Source organism: Pyxicephalus adspersus, chromosome 3 (assembly GCF_032062135.1).
Source record: "Pyxicephalus adspersus chromosome 3, UCB_Pads_2.0, whole genome shotgun sequence".
In the NCBI taxonomy this organism is placed as follows: Eukaryota; Metazoa; Chordata; class Amphibia; order Anura; family Pyxicephalidae; genus Pyxicephalus; species Pyxicephalus adspersus.
In genome coordinates, this window is record NC_092860.1 from 156,325,534 (window position 1) to 156,339,410 (window position 13,877).

The 13,877-nt window shown below is 43.6% G+C and overlaps 2 protein-coding genes across 3 annotated transcripts in view; one reads left to right on the forward strand and one right to left on the reverse strand.

Annotated features, from left to right (window-relative positions):
• CCT7 (chaperonin containing TCP1 subunit 7) overlaps positions 1-4,526 on the forward strand; it is a 7,039-nt gene extending 2,513 nt beyond the window's left edge. For both annotated transcript variants that reach the window (XM_072406747.1, XM_072406748.1), the window contains exons 3-12: positions 113-219; positions 451-576; positions 1,373-1,425; positions 1,510-1,681; positions 2,172-2,336; positions 2,722-2,910; positions 3,054-3,151; positions 3,252-3,384; positions 3,489-3,695; positions 3,880-4,526. In XM_072406747.1, coding sequence (XP_072262848.1) covers positions 113-219; positions 451-576; positions 1,373-1,425; positions 1,510-1,681; positions 2,172-2,336; positions 2,722-2,910; positions 3,054-3,151; positions 3,252-3,384; positions 3,489-3,695; positions 3,880-4,101 — 1,472 coding nt within the window. In that variant the 3' untranslated portion in view covers positions 4,102-4,526. The remainder of the gene's footprint in view (positions 1-112; positions 220-450; positions 577-1,372; positions 1,426-1,509; positions 1,682-2,171; positions 2,337-2,721; positions 2,911-3,053; positions 3,152-3,251; positions 3,385-3,488; positions 3,696-3,879) is intronic.
• A 3,354-nt stretch (positions 4,527-7,880) lies between these two features.
• FBXO41 (F-box protein 41) overlaps positions 7,881-13,877 on the reverse strand; it is a 40,591-nt gene continuing 34,594 nt past the window's right edge. The window contains 3 exon segments of the mRNA XM_072406746.1: positions 7,881-11,863; positions 12,190-12,305; positions 13,714-13,872. Coding sequence (XP_072262847.1) covers positions 11,801-11,863; positions 12,190-12,305; positions 13,714-13,872 — 338 coding nt within the window. The 3' untranslated portion in view covers positions 7,881-11,800.

Sequence of the window (13,877 nt, forward strand, 5' to 3'; positions counted from 1 at the left end):
TAGACCGTGGCAGGGCTGGAAAGCCATTGTTCAGCTTTTGAGCTTTAATTCCCCTTTAGGAACAAAAGCTTTAAAGTTTTCAATTGTTACAAATTCTGTTTCTCTCTCCTAGGAAAAGCCACCATTTCTAATGACGGCGCCACCATCCTGAAACTCCTGGACGTGGTACATCCTGCCGCCAACACCCTGGTGGACATCGCCAAGTCACAGGACGCCGAGGTACAACTAGCACTGATATGGGAGTATTATTGTGTTACTGTGGCAATAGGCGCCTTGCCTTGGCACTGATTGCTCTTAATATTTGGTGTGCAACTCTACAGCACAATTACAAGACAAAAAAATAAACTGACCCACTTGCCTCTGAATGGTGACGGTTCTGAGATCTACATTGTGTTTATAGGCACCGTGAAGATTTTGTCCCCTCGGTGTAACTGACCTTTGTGTTTTCAGGTTGGTGACGGCACCACATCTGTTACGCTGCTGGCTGCGGAGTTCTTGAAACAAATCAAGCCATATGTAGAGGAGGGGCTCCACCCACAGATCATCATCCGAGCCTTCCGAACCGCCACACAGCTGGTAAGTACCTGGAATGTCTCACACCTAGGGAAACAAGAGTCTCTGAGGGGGTGCAATGGCTTGCACAAAAGTGGTGTGAGCCAAGGCTGAGTCTAAGCAGTAACCAGGATTTCTCCAGAGCCACTAGTGGTGAGGATGCTGCACTGCTGGTTACTGCCAGTTTGTGGTCCTTGGGCACACTGGGTGGGCAGGAAGATAAACTGTACCAAATCACTATTTGTCAGGGCAGGCAGCAACTAAGAGAGGTCACACGTCAGGGGTCAAATACCAGGGATCCAGGAGACAGACACCAGGGACACAGAGGCCACCGCGGGCACAGGAAACACTGGAAGCAACAAGGAGGCACAGGTGACTTGGGGGTCACTGCAGACACAGGAGGCACAGGTAACTTGGGGGACACTGCAGACTCAGGAAACAGAAGAGGTACAGGTAACTTGGGGGTCACCGCAGACACAGGAGACAGAAGGGGCACAGGTGACATGGGGGTCAGGAGACAGAGGAAAGAGGTTGCTGTAGAGCTTGATATAAATTATGATTGGATAGTATTGCTCTGTCCTCCTATCAGCATGCTCTATTTGTTAGATTCACATTCTGACTTTTTTTCTCCCGATCTGATTGTTGAGATGCAGAAGATTACAGGAGAACTGTAAGATTGGGCTATGATATAAAATCACATGAATCTCTAACTAGAATATACTGAGGAGTTATATCTGCCTTCAAATTTTTATTTCCCAGTTCCAATAAATAGCGGGTACACCGGACCTGTGATTCATTGAGCTTTTCTTTTCTCTTCCAGGCAGTTGCTAAAATCCGAGAGATAGCTGTGACAGTGAAGAAAGAAGATAAGGAGTAAGTATTGTATAAGAGATATATACAACGTGACAATGCTGGGGGTTTATAATCTGGATGATCTGATTCTGGTTTCGTAATCAGAGAACACCGCCTCCTGCTGGAGAAATGTGCCGCCACAGCCCTGAGCTCCAAACTCGTCGCACGGCAGAAAGACTTCTTCGCCAAGATGGTGGTGGATGCCGTGTGCTTGTTGGATGACCTGCTGCAGCTCAAGATGATCGGCATCAAGAAAGTGCAGGGAGGAGCTCTGGAGGTGAGAAGAGCGCCTGACGAGCATATTGTTATTATTAAACAGGATTTATATAGCGCCAACATATTACGCAGCGCTGTACATTAAATAGGGGTTGCAAATGACAGATAGATGCAGACAGTGACACGGAAGGAGGAGAGGACCCTGCCCCGAAGAGCTTACAATCTCGGAGGTAGTATTTGGGAGATACCACTGGGTAGATCTGGAGGTGCCTTGTGACTGCTGCAGTACGTGGGAGATACCATTGTATATAGATTTTGGGGTGCCCTGCAACTACTGCAGTAGGTGGGAGATACCATTGTATATAGATTTTGGGGTGCCCTGCAACTTCTGCAGTAGGTGGGAGATACCATTGTATATAGATGTGGGGGTTCCCTGTGACTGCTGCAGTAAGTGGGGGATACCAGTATTTAAAGATGTGGGGGTGCTGTTCCAAAGAGCTTACAATCTAGGAGACTGTACAGATTTTACATTATTGAATCTCCTCATTCAGGACTCTCATCTGGTTGCCGGGGTGGCATTTAAGAAAACCTTCTCCTATGCTGGATTTGAGATGCAGCCCAAGAAGTACGAGTCTCCTAGGATCGCCCTCCTGAATGTGGAGCTGGAATTGAAGGCGGAGAAGGACAACGCTGAGGTTCGGGTTAACAATGTGCAGGTGAGTACCCCCACCCCCACATGGGGAAGGGTAAATCCTGTATACAGTTCAGTGTTGAACCCAGAGTTTTTTTTTAAGCTGGGTGGGACGAAACTGTAGGTGGGTGGTGACCCCTGTTTTGTGACCAAACTCATCGTTAACCACCCAAAAACAGCCGGTTACTGGTAAGTGCCAGGCGGTGCGCCAGCTATAAGAGGCCGGGGAGAACCCTGTGGTTATAGCTGGTATATGGTGCAGCTGTGCCCATCAACTGAGGGGTGTCCCACTCCTGTTACATTCTTAAAACATGGGACACCTCAGAATGTTCACCAGGGACTATGGCGGCATGAATGAAGTTATTGGGTTGTTACCTATTCCCACCCCTAACTCTCTTTTCTTATCCCAGGACTATCAGGCCATTGTAGATGCTGAGTGGAACATCCTGTACGACAAACTGGAAAAGATCCACAAGTCCGGCGCCAAGGTTATCCTCTCCAAGCTTCCTATTGGAGATGTTGCCACACAGTACTTTGCTGACCGGGACATGTTCTGTGCCGGCCGGGTTCCTGAAGAGGACCTGAAGAGAACCATGATGGTAAGAAATGAATAAATCTGCCTTCCAGGCTTCTCTCCTAGACTGGAATTATCTGTAGTCTGGATGGGGTGGTGTATACAGGGCCTGGAATAATTGCCCACCTTTCCATACATTAATATAATTTTACCTCCTGTTATTTCCAGGCCTGCGGCGGTTCCATCCAGACCAGTGTCAACGCTCTGAATGATGATGTTCTGGGTAGTTGTGCTCTGTTTGAGGAGGTCCAGGTGGGAGGAGAAAGGTAAGAAGCAGCGGTCTCACTACAAACATCACCCCATCACCCCAATCCTGGCTGTGTTGTAGCAGAGCAATAGACTGACGGCCCTTCTGTTTGACTGCAGATACAACTTCTTCACTGGCTGTCCCAAAGCCAAGACCTGCACCATCATCCTGAGAGGGGGAGCTGAGCAATTCATGGAGGAAACAGAGAGATCTCTGCATGACGCCATCATGATTGTACGCAGGGCCACCAAGGTAATGATCTGACGTTTCAATCAGTCGTATGTGGTGCATGTTTAGAAATTGATTTTCTGGTAGCCTTTGGAGGCATTTTTAACTCTTAATTTTTTCTCTTCCAGAATGACTCTGTTGTTGCCGGTGGTGGAGCCATCGAGATGGAGCTGTCCAAGTACCTGCGAGATTATTCCAGGACAATCCCTGGAAAGCAGCAGCTCCTCATCGGCTCTTACGCCAAAGCCCTGGAGATCATTCCTCGTCAGCTCTGCGACAACGCTGGCTTCGATGCCACCAACATCCTGAACAAGCTGCGGGCTAAACACGCTCAGGTGGGTGTGGCTTCATATGGGTCACATGATGCATGACTTTATCAATGAGTATTCCTGTATAGTGATACATAAGGGGCGAGGCTCACTTGTACTTGTTGCATGTATCATGTACTGCATAGTTTTTATTGAGCTGCTTCTTGCATGTTTGTTCCGCCTTCTGACTCTGTTCTGGCATTGATTTCAGGGTGGTATGTGGTACGGCGTGGACGTGAATAACGAAGACATAGCAGACAACTTTGAAGCCTGTGTCTGGGAGCCGGCCATCGTTAGAATTAACGCCCTGACCGCAGCCTCTGAAGCCGCCTGTCTCATCATGTCCGTAGATGAGACCATAAAGAACCCGCGCTCCAGCGCAGACGCAGCTCCGGGAGCCGGGCGTGGCAGGGGAAGGCCGCACCAGCACTAAAGGAGAAGTTGTAGGAGTCTCTCGTCTTGTGATGATGAGGATCTGTGGGTGTGTGAGTGCTGTGTACAGAGGAGGATCGGTCCCATCTCATATATTCTGTGAGCAGTACAGGGACCCCCAGCTCCACATCCAACAGTAATTCAAGAAGATCCCGGACTGTTTTTCGGCATTACAGCGTTTGTGCCACTCCACAGAACCAAGGGAACGATGATGGGTAAAGCTGAAGGAAAATCAGTAACACGCAGAAGTCATAAAACCAAAATCTGCTTTTCTGTTTCCTTCAGCCTCCATTACCAGGCCCATCGACTCTCCCCGCCCCCTTCACATCGCTTCGTATCTTTTTTTTCTGAAATGTCCCCAAGTTTTGTTACTGTATTTATTTTCTGTGAACAAACGCAGCAACGATTAAATGCACTTCACCAAAATCGCCTTTTACCCTTCTTGTGGTTATTTTGGGTTCTGCAGGAGAAGCCTCCACTTTAAAGGGTAACTCTGAGTACAGCGATCCTGTTACTGCAGTGTCATACCTGCAGGGATCTCTGCTGCCATTGATCCTTTTATCTAGTGATGCCCTGTAGGTTATCGAGGGGGTAGAGCAGTGTTTCTCAACCTTTATACCATGGGGGAAGCCTTAAAATAACTTTCTGGTCTTCAGGGAACCCCTTCTATAATTATATCCACAGAGCACAGTACGTTAGTGGGCTGCTCAGTGGGAAGAATTCCTCTTACACCCGTACAGATAGTCAAAAAGAGCTTTGGTGCCCCCTAAATTCACCTAAGAGGTGCAGATTTCTCAAGGAACCCCAAGCAACCTCTGGAGATATAATCTGCTGCTCCTTATCAATAAACGTCAATAAGGACTCACTGCACAGGCACTGCTAGATAAAAACTGGCGGAGTGAACCTTTAATGCTCATCTACCTACCTTTCTATACCCTGACTAACTACAGTGAGTATACCTCTGTGCTTCTGAAATCCTAATAGCCTGAATGCAAAGCTGATCTTTTGTTTTCAGTCACACACAGGAAATAAGCATGCTGGTAACTCATCGGACCTTCTGCTGACCCAGAATGGGTCAAACGGCCAAAGGGGAAGCTGTATAGACTCAGACAGCTTGCAATACCTGTGACAGGTTCTCTTTAAGATCACAAGGAATATTTATTTGTGTCATTCTGTATTCATACTTCATAAAAGACAAAGAAGAAATCTGAACAGAAATAGATCAACTTTTATTCAATTCAATAAATCATTGCACCAGAGAGGCTAACAAATGTAGCACTTGGCTTGTGGAACCCATTAGAAGGTGAACCCAACCCGATCATTTTTGTTTCTAATACAGCGATCGTTCATGTTGTTATACTCGGGATAAGCAGACAAGAAAATTGGGAACCATTTTGGTTTGGTGATGAGACTTTCACAATGATAGTGCAAATGAGGGAAATCAAGACATGGCACTTGGACTGTCCACCAGCATGCTCAGAGCCCAACCATGGCCCTGTGACAACCTACACACAAGGAAAACATTTAATAATCCTAAATCTGGCTAATTTAGTACACATTTTGGCACTTTTTTTTTTACGCATTATTGCCGCTAAGAAAATACCTCTACCGGGAGCAAATCTAAAGCTGGCACCCTTACTGAGGTTTTATTTGTTCAACTTAGGATATTGACAATCAGTGGGTCTTGGATATTGAGAATTCTGTGACAACTGAAGATTGCAAGCTAGGAACTTTGGGATGAGTAGTAAAAAATTAAGTAATCCTTAAGTAATTAATATCGGGGGGGCGGAGCTGGTTGAGGGTAGGAATAAATAGGCTGATTAGGAGGTTGATTGAGCTTTATATGTACTGGGTGGGTTGGGGAAGAGGGAAATATAAGGCTGGACAGGAGGGTGATCAACTTTTATGTACACCGTATATACTCAAATATAAACCTAGCTTTATCTATATAATATATATATATATTAATATATATATATATATATATATATATATATATATATATATATATATAGTCTCTATCTTTTTTTTCCCCCTTTTTACAAGTTAAAGTGTTTTATATTTTTGAGTTGGTTATGATGGGTAACTGTTAAATAATCTTTTCTGAATTATCGTTGGACACCACTAGATGGCAGGGTGACTTCATGTCAATAATATTTTCTACATTATCATTGGCCACCAGTAAATGGCAGTGTGACCTCATGTAAATATTCTCGCCTGCAATACCGCTGGCCACCAGTAGATTGTGCTGTGTTCTCATGTAAAGTGTGTAACAAACAGCTTGTCAAATCTCCAGAGACAATTGCAATTCCAACATATGCCACTATGTGTCAGGGAGTATAAACGGAGATAATTTTCGGGAATGCATTTTGAGGGCAAAGTCTAAGTTTCTACTTGAGTATACATGGTATTTTAAATATATTTTTATAAATCAAATTCAGAAAATTGTGCAGTAAAATTTGTGTTAATTACCATAACACTCAATAATACATAATTAAATCTACATTGAAAGCAGTAGGTGTTTTTTGAACATTTTGAAAGCTGTATGTTAAATAGACTTCAGCCAATCATGGCTGTCAGAAGTCACCAGGACAGGAAGTGAGGAAATCTTTCCATCAGTCAGGAAACCGTTCCATCTTTTCCAATACAAGGCTGGCAAAATATTCTTCCAATCCCAAATTTTTAGAAGGCACAAGAGATGCTGATGGGATTAAGCTGCTTGCCCACTCACATGCAGCAGAAGTTAGCTTTACATGCTTAGGTTACAAAAGCATGTAACATCGAATGGCTATTACTGGGCATTCATTCATTTTTATATTATTTCAAGGGGAGTTTTGTATTTCCTGCACAGATCACATTACTGGAATCTGAATTCTTACAAGGGGCCTATTGTAAAGAACAGGTAGAGTTCTTTACAATAGTTTTTACACCCCCACTAGAGGGTGCTGTGGCCCCTCATCAAACCCTGTCACTACTGTAGCCTGTAAGGGTCAGAAAGCAATGACGGTAGACAGGTAAAAATTCATTCTTTTACAGGGTGCCCCCTAATGACTCTCACAGGGTCACTTTAGACTCCCAAATGTTGGGGAAGACTATAAATCTATGAGTTCTCTAGAAATCCACTGAAAAATAAATGATGGCTGCCAGTGCCGGTTGGTTCCACCAGCCAAATTCAATCAAAATTTTACTCTAATTTTTCGTTGAAATTTAATAATTCATTATTTTCAATCAACTGTTTTTCAAGGATATCTATTTAAATTCGTATTTGGTTAAATGTGAAGGTTGGTTGCCTACAGTTTTCAATAACTTTCTATCGCTAATTAACACCCGGAGGTCATTAAATATTACGGGTGGTAAATATGCTCGGGAATTGTCATGGTTTCTGGTGGCATTCGTCCAACAGGACTCTACAGGCACCACAAGGGCAGATATAAACAGATTCTGATGTACCTCTTGCAGACCTCCACCAACATGGTATAAAGGAAATTAAAAATAAATTGTAAAAATAATAAAAATATCTCAATCTTATGTCCAACTTCTGGTAAGCTCCGCCTAGATGGCATCATGGAGCCTTTTCCCAAGGTTGACTGGAGCAACTTCTCCTGTAACTTGGGTTCCTCCGCCAATAACATCACACTGGCCTACAGGAAGTCGTTGTGGTGTAAGGTGGAGATTTTTGACTTTTTAAGAAAAAAAAAAAAAAAAAAACTCAATTTAAAACACAACTGCTTTAATTCTAAAGGTGGAATTGCTGAAATCCTTTTTTTCAAGTGCATGACTTTTTAAGAAAAAAAAAAAAAAAAAAAAGTTGGTGGAAGTCTAAAGAAACATGGGCATGGTCTTTGAAGCTAAGTCAGAAAGCCATCTGAGATGGTAAGAAGAAGCTCCAGCCATTATGGTAACCATCTAACGGCAAAAATGCTTTCTGTGGCTAATTTATCAACAATCGAAAAATTAATTTTTTGAGTGATTTTTTTTCATCTGTGGAAGTCTCAACTTCCAGAAACACATTAGCCATGAAGATACAGTACTACAACCTATTCCTAAAAGCCCACCACTGGCAGATAAAAGGTACATCTTTCACATAAAGCTTAGGGTCTTCTATTGCATCTTTGTCTTCTAACATAAATCTTTTTTATTCTAGAGAGATTTCTACAAAAATAAAGATCACGGGTGCTATGTGTCCTATCTCTACTTCACGTGGACGTCCGAGGATGGGAGCAAGTAGTGCAAAGGGGGTTTTAGGTTCAAGCCTTCAGCAATTGACTCTAACTAAACCATAAGGACAATAAATACCAGAGAAAGTGATGAAAAGTCTTTATTCACCCAAGGTGAGGCCAAGGTAGACAAAAACACCATTAGCTGTACTTGGCAGGGATGGAATGAAGAGGATGGAGGATACCAGGCAGGCCTTTTCTGCTGTCTTCTGTAACCAATTTCAACGCGTTCCTAGACTGGCTGGGAGGTCTGATGCCACCTGTGTGTTCTAGATCTACCCCAGAGCTTCCTTTGGGTCCATCTCATGCCACCCCATTTCCTTTTTTCATTTCTTTTTCTATCTGAAAGACCCTTAACATCTCTGCATTGCTGCTTTCCATATGTTCAGCCCTGACCCTAGAAACCACAAAAGAGCCATTTTTTGTATACTTTACATTGTCCTATTAGGGTCCCAACTACCAACTGAGAAAAAAAGAAGAGATAAGGACCTCAAAAAGATTCACACATTAACAGGAAGGCCAGGGGTGGAGCCTACGTTAGGACCATCGAATGTCATTGAAAGTGTGGGTAGATCTCAAAAATGTATGGAAAACAGTTTCTGCATCATCCACTGGCCAGATTTCATCTCAATTCCTGCCCTGAAAGAAGTTATAACCTTCTGCACACTATCCAAGACTAAGCATTTCAAGTGGAATTCCTCTTTCTTTTTGGAAAACATGATGTGCTGTTTACCATTGGTGACCAACACTGAGCCATATTTTCCAGGAAATATCCCTAGTTTAGAGGAATATGGGCCACATCCCCAGATAACATCTAAACAGATAGTTTCATATCCCAACAGAGCTTTACTTCAATCACAGATCTCCAGAAGCCTTACCAATATGCACGGAGTCAACTACTCAGTTGTTCTTTCCCCATGATGGATCTCTGGGACCTCTAGGATAGAGGATCCTCTTTGTATATGGCTTCCACCCATTAGAAGTCTTTTTCTCCAATAGGACACTCTGGCACCTCTAGTAGACCCTCCTTTGATCTCCCCTTACTCCTTCAAGGAACCACTGGGCATCAACACATTACTCGGCCCGCAGAACTAGACAAAGAATGGAAACTGGAGATGGGAACATGACTAATTCCTAAGTGACTAATGTACCATTAGATCACCCAATGTTGCTTGTGGCAACCTCTCATGGCTGATGTTCTTGCCTAGAGTAACACATACAGCTTGAACTGGAATGTCTAACAGCATTACCTGACTTTACAAATGCACTTTGGATTGAATGGGCACAAATACGCACAAAATCTTTGGAAAGACTTCCCACCCAAATAATCAGAATGTGACCTGGAAAAGGCAAGGGCCATGGATGGGAGGGCAGGGGTAATAGCATGTCCAAAAGTTTCACAAAGGCATGATAGGTGAATGTACAACAGTACATGCAGTCACATTGATCCTAAGCCTATTCTGTTCCTTTATAGTGATCACAGGTTTGTTTTAAATAAAAAGCTCCAAATCATCTAAGCCAACGTGTGGAGTATGTGGGCCAAAGCAGCTGATTCTTAAGAGACGATTGAAGATGATTGGATCTTAAAGCTCACCCTTAAACCACCTTGTAGACTTAAATCACCTTTACAGCCCTCCATCATTGTTCCTTATCTGTGGCAACCATTAACCAGATATTTGGTGGTGGTTGATGTTGGAGCTTATAAGTACCATTTCATAGGTCCCACTCTCCTCCCATTTGGGTGCAAGTCATTGCTGTTTTTCTGAGCAGCGGAACGGCACTGGGCTACAGCAATGGTAATGGGATTTGAAATATATGAAGTTCTAATAGACAATGGATGCTCTAGGCCTATTATATTAGGTACACCTGGACGGTACCACCACCTTGTTCCAGACACAGGACAGTTGGTTAGTGTAGGTAATATTCTGGTCCTGCAATCTATGTGTTGTAGTAGAACTCAGGACTGATCAGTGCAGGTAGTTCTTTTCATTCTATCCCATCCATTTCTAGTAACCTGGTGCCCCATATTAGCTGTAACTATATATAATGATGACCCATAGAAGACTCATTAAGGGCACCCATTCCCTCTACTATATCCATCTCAAAGGCTATCCCTCCAAAGACAAAGAATAACAAATTATTTTATGGTCTGGGAAGTTCTGGGTTTTTTTTTGCTTCTGGGCCCTATAGCAGTTGCACAGTCTGCAATGGATAGAGTTCACTCTTTGAATGTGGACTTTTGAACAGCTGTAAAGTAGCTGTTGCTGCACTTCTGGACTTCCTGTGAGCTTGAACGTGTTCAGGCATTCAACTTCTTTCCCTTTGTCACCATCAGTCCTGCCTGCTGGTCATTTTCCGACTCCCTGTGGACACCACAGAGCTTGGACTCTCAGCTTAGCATTGTCTACGGGGCATCAACCACCACCTCTCCCTCCAACATCCTCTGTTATCAAGGATGTCTGCATCTCACTCCTTCATTCTTTTGGTAGAAAAATGGAACCTCTGGACTGCTTCTGTACGTGTGGAACTTCTAGGTGTACCTAATATAGAGGCTTTTTAGAGTGAGTGGTCCTTTCCAACCTTATAAATGGTTCATCATAAAGTGCTAATGTTCCCTTCTGTCACATGGACCCCAATTCTCAATTCAACACACGGCCACCTGCCATCTATGAAGTCAAGAGGTCAGTTATAGCACCATGAACATACGAAGGCCAAAAAGTCCTCTTTGAGGGCTTGACAAAATGGAGCATGCTTCAATAAAAGTTTGTAAATCGTTTCTTGGCTGGTGGCTCCATGAAGACCAAAATTGCACTCTATGCAGATAAACAGAATTTTCAAGGGTGATAAATTCTATGACAAATCTGCTAAGGGGTCTTATTGCCTTCCGAAAATACATCACAGCTCAGTCGGGTCGCATGGCGGACAGCCGGTGGTCTTTTTCCAAATCAAAAACTTCCTCTCTATATACTGTAATTCTCAACATAAATTAAAATGGAATACCAAATGGCTTCCATTGATGCTTTTTCTTAAATAATAGCATATATTTATATATTTATCTTTAAAATATTGATATATAATAATATACAGATTTATAAGTATATCTCACGTGACAGAAACACAAAGAATACGACCCACATGGACATTAGGAAAATCTGGTAATCACCTGCAGTGCTCCATAGCAGGATGGGGGGTGACCCCACCTGGCACCGCTTGATATCGGAGCCCCTGCAGCGAAGTTACACTGAAAATGTACGATAAAGACTCTGTTGGAGAACCTTGAAGGTTTGTGTTACCCTTTTGGCGCCAAGGGAGGGGCCCTGTCAGTGGGCGTGTCCCTCTATTGCACTGCTATAATCAGGTGTTCCAAAGACACTTTCTTGGAAGCAGGTTTTTGGCAATTGATCTTGGTGGCACTTGCCTTGAAGGGACGGTTCAGTTTAGGTGTCAGAGGATGCTCGAAGATCGAAAAGTTCATTCTCTGGATTAGCAGCCTTCCTCCACCTTTATGTGTAGAATCTTTGAGAAGCCCGGCCTCTTCTTAAGAGCCTAAAACACAGAGAATTGTAGTAAGAACATAGTATTCAATATGGCATTGGGAGGGTTGTGTTATATCTGTCCTGAGAAGATTGACCCTGCAAGTCAGCATTGTTCCCAGCTATCTCGGGTGACTACAAAAGCCCAATGGCAAAGTGTTGTCACCCTAGGACAAGACTAGAAACACCTCCTCCTCTCTATAACATAAAGAGGAAGAGATATAAGTAGTCCTGACTCAGGGTGATCTCCCACAAATCACCTTTGATTGCCTTGTATAGTTGAATGATTAAATGGTTGCCCATGGATAAAGATGAAAGGCCATGGATGGATGCAGTTACCTGCAATTTATTGACCATCTCCTCAAACAGTTTTCGTGCCTCAGGACTGCTTGCATCCTTAAAGTAATCCGCAATGCCAACCTGCACCACAATGGACTTCAGGTTGCGACAGACACCTGCAAATATACAAAATGAGATGTAGAGTTTGAACACTGACTTATGGGCGCCAAAAAAATTGCCTTTATGATAAACCTTTTCACGTTCCCCTTGTTAGATGCTACAGATGATGTCCATCAACTTAATTTCCTTATTCTTCTGCAAACTATCTTGGTCTAAGTAACATTCACCACATTGACAAGGCCAATGTTACATTCACCAGTCACAATCGATTTGGACAATCCCCATTTTTATTGTGGAAGATGAATGATTTATTCCTATGAAAGAACCCACCAATTCATTGTCAAGTCAAATCAAATCTGCTCATTCAATGGGGATATTACAAAAAATTGTAGATACCAGCAAAATACTTTTTGTTACCTGATTAGCTCTCTATTTTAGGGGTGGATGGCAGTTATGGTTGTTTCCAGTTCACCAAATATGTTGACATTCAACGGCTTTTATAAAAGTTATAGGGTTGCACTCCAGGATCAGTTACTAATAGGTAGTCCCAATACACTCTTTGATACACACAGTCCACCCATCTTACTCCGACCAGTCAATCCAAGGTCCTCTGATGTGTCAATCCAATGTTTCTCTATCCATCCAACATCCTTTGACTAGTCCATCCAATGTTCTCCGACCAATCTATCCAACTTCCTCTGATGAGGCAATTCAATGTCCTCTGACCAGTCCATCTAATGTCCTCCGACCAGTCCATCCAACGTCCTCTGACCAGTCTATCTTCCTCCTATGAGTCAATTATATGTTCCCCAACCAATCCATTTATTACCCTGTGACAAGTCTAGCCAACGTCCTGTGACCTGTCTATCCAACTTCCTCTGATGAGTGAGTTCATGTTTCTGTGACAAGTCCATCCAATATCCTGTGACCAGTTCATCTAATGTCCTCCGACCAGTCTATCCAACTTCCTCCGATGAGTCAATTCAATGTTCTGTGACCAGTCCATCCAACGTCCTGCGACCAGTCCATCCAACGTCCTGCGACCAGTCCATCCAACGTCCTCTGACCAGTCCATCCAACGTCCTCTGACCAGTCCATCCAATGTCCGACCAGTCTATCTTCCTCTGATGAGTCAATTCAATGTTCCCCAACCAATCTATTTACCACCCTGTGACCAGTCTATCCAACTTTTTCTAATGAGTCAATTCAATGTTCAATAAGTCCATCCAACATCTTCCAATTTATTACACCACGTCCATTCAACATCTCCCAACCAATCTATCCAACTTCCTCGGCCCAGTTCACCCAACATCCTCCAACCAATCCATCCAACTTCTTCAGTCAAGTTCACCCAACATCCTCCAACCAGTCCATGCAATGTCCTCTGACCAGCTCACCCAACATTCTTCGACCTTTCTCTAAACATTGCCTGTGGAGACACAAGATGGTCCCATTTATACTCACTGTTAAAATGCAGAAGTGCTTTGGGCGTGACCGGCGTGGATGTTAACACCAACATTTCCAGTCCCTTCAGGCCCTCCCTGCAGACCTCTGCTGCCACCTCTTGGTTGATCTCGGTTACATGGTCCAGTTCAAGCACCTGCAGGCGCATGCAGTTCCGAGCTGTG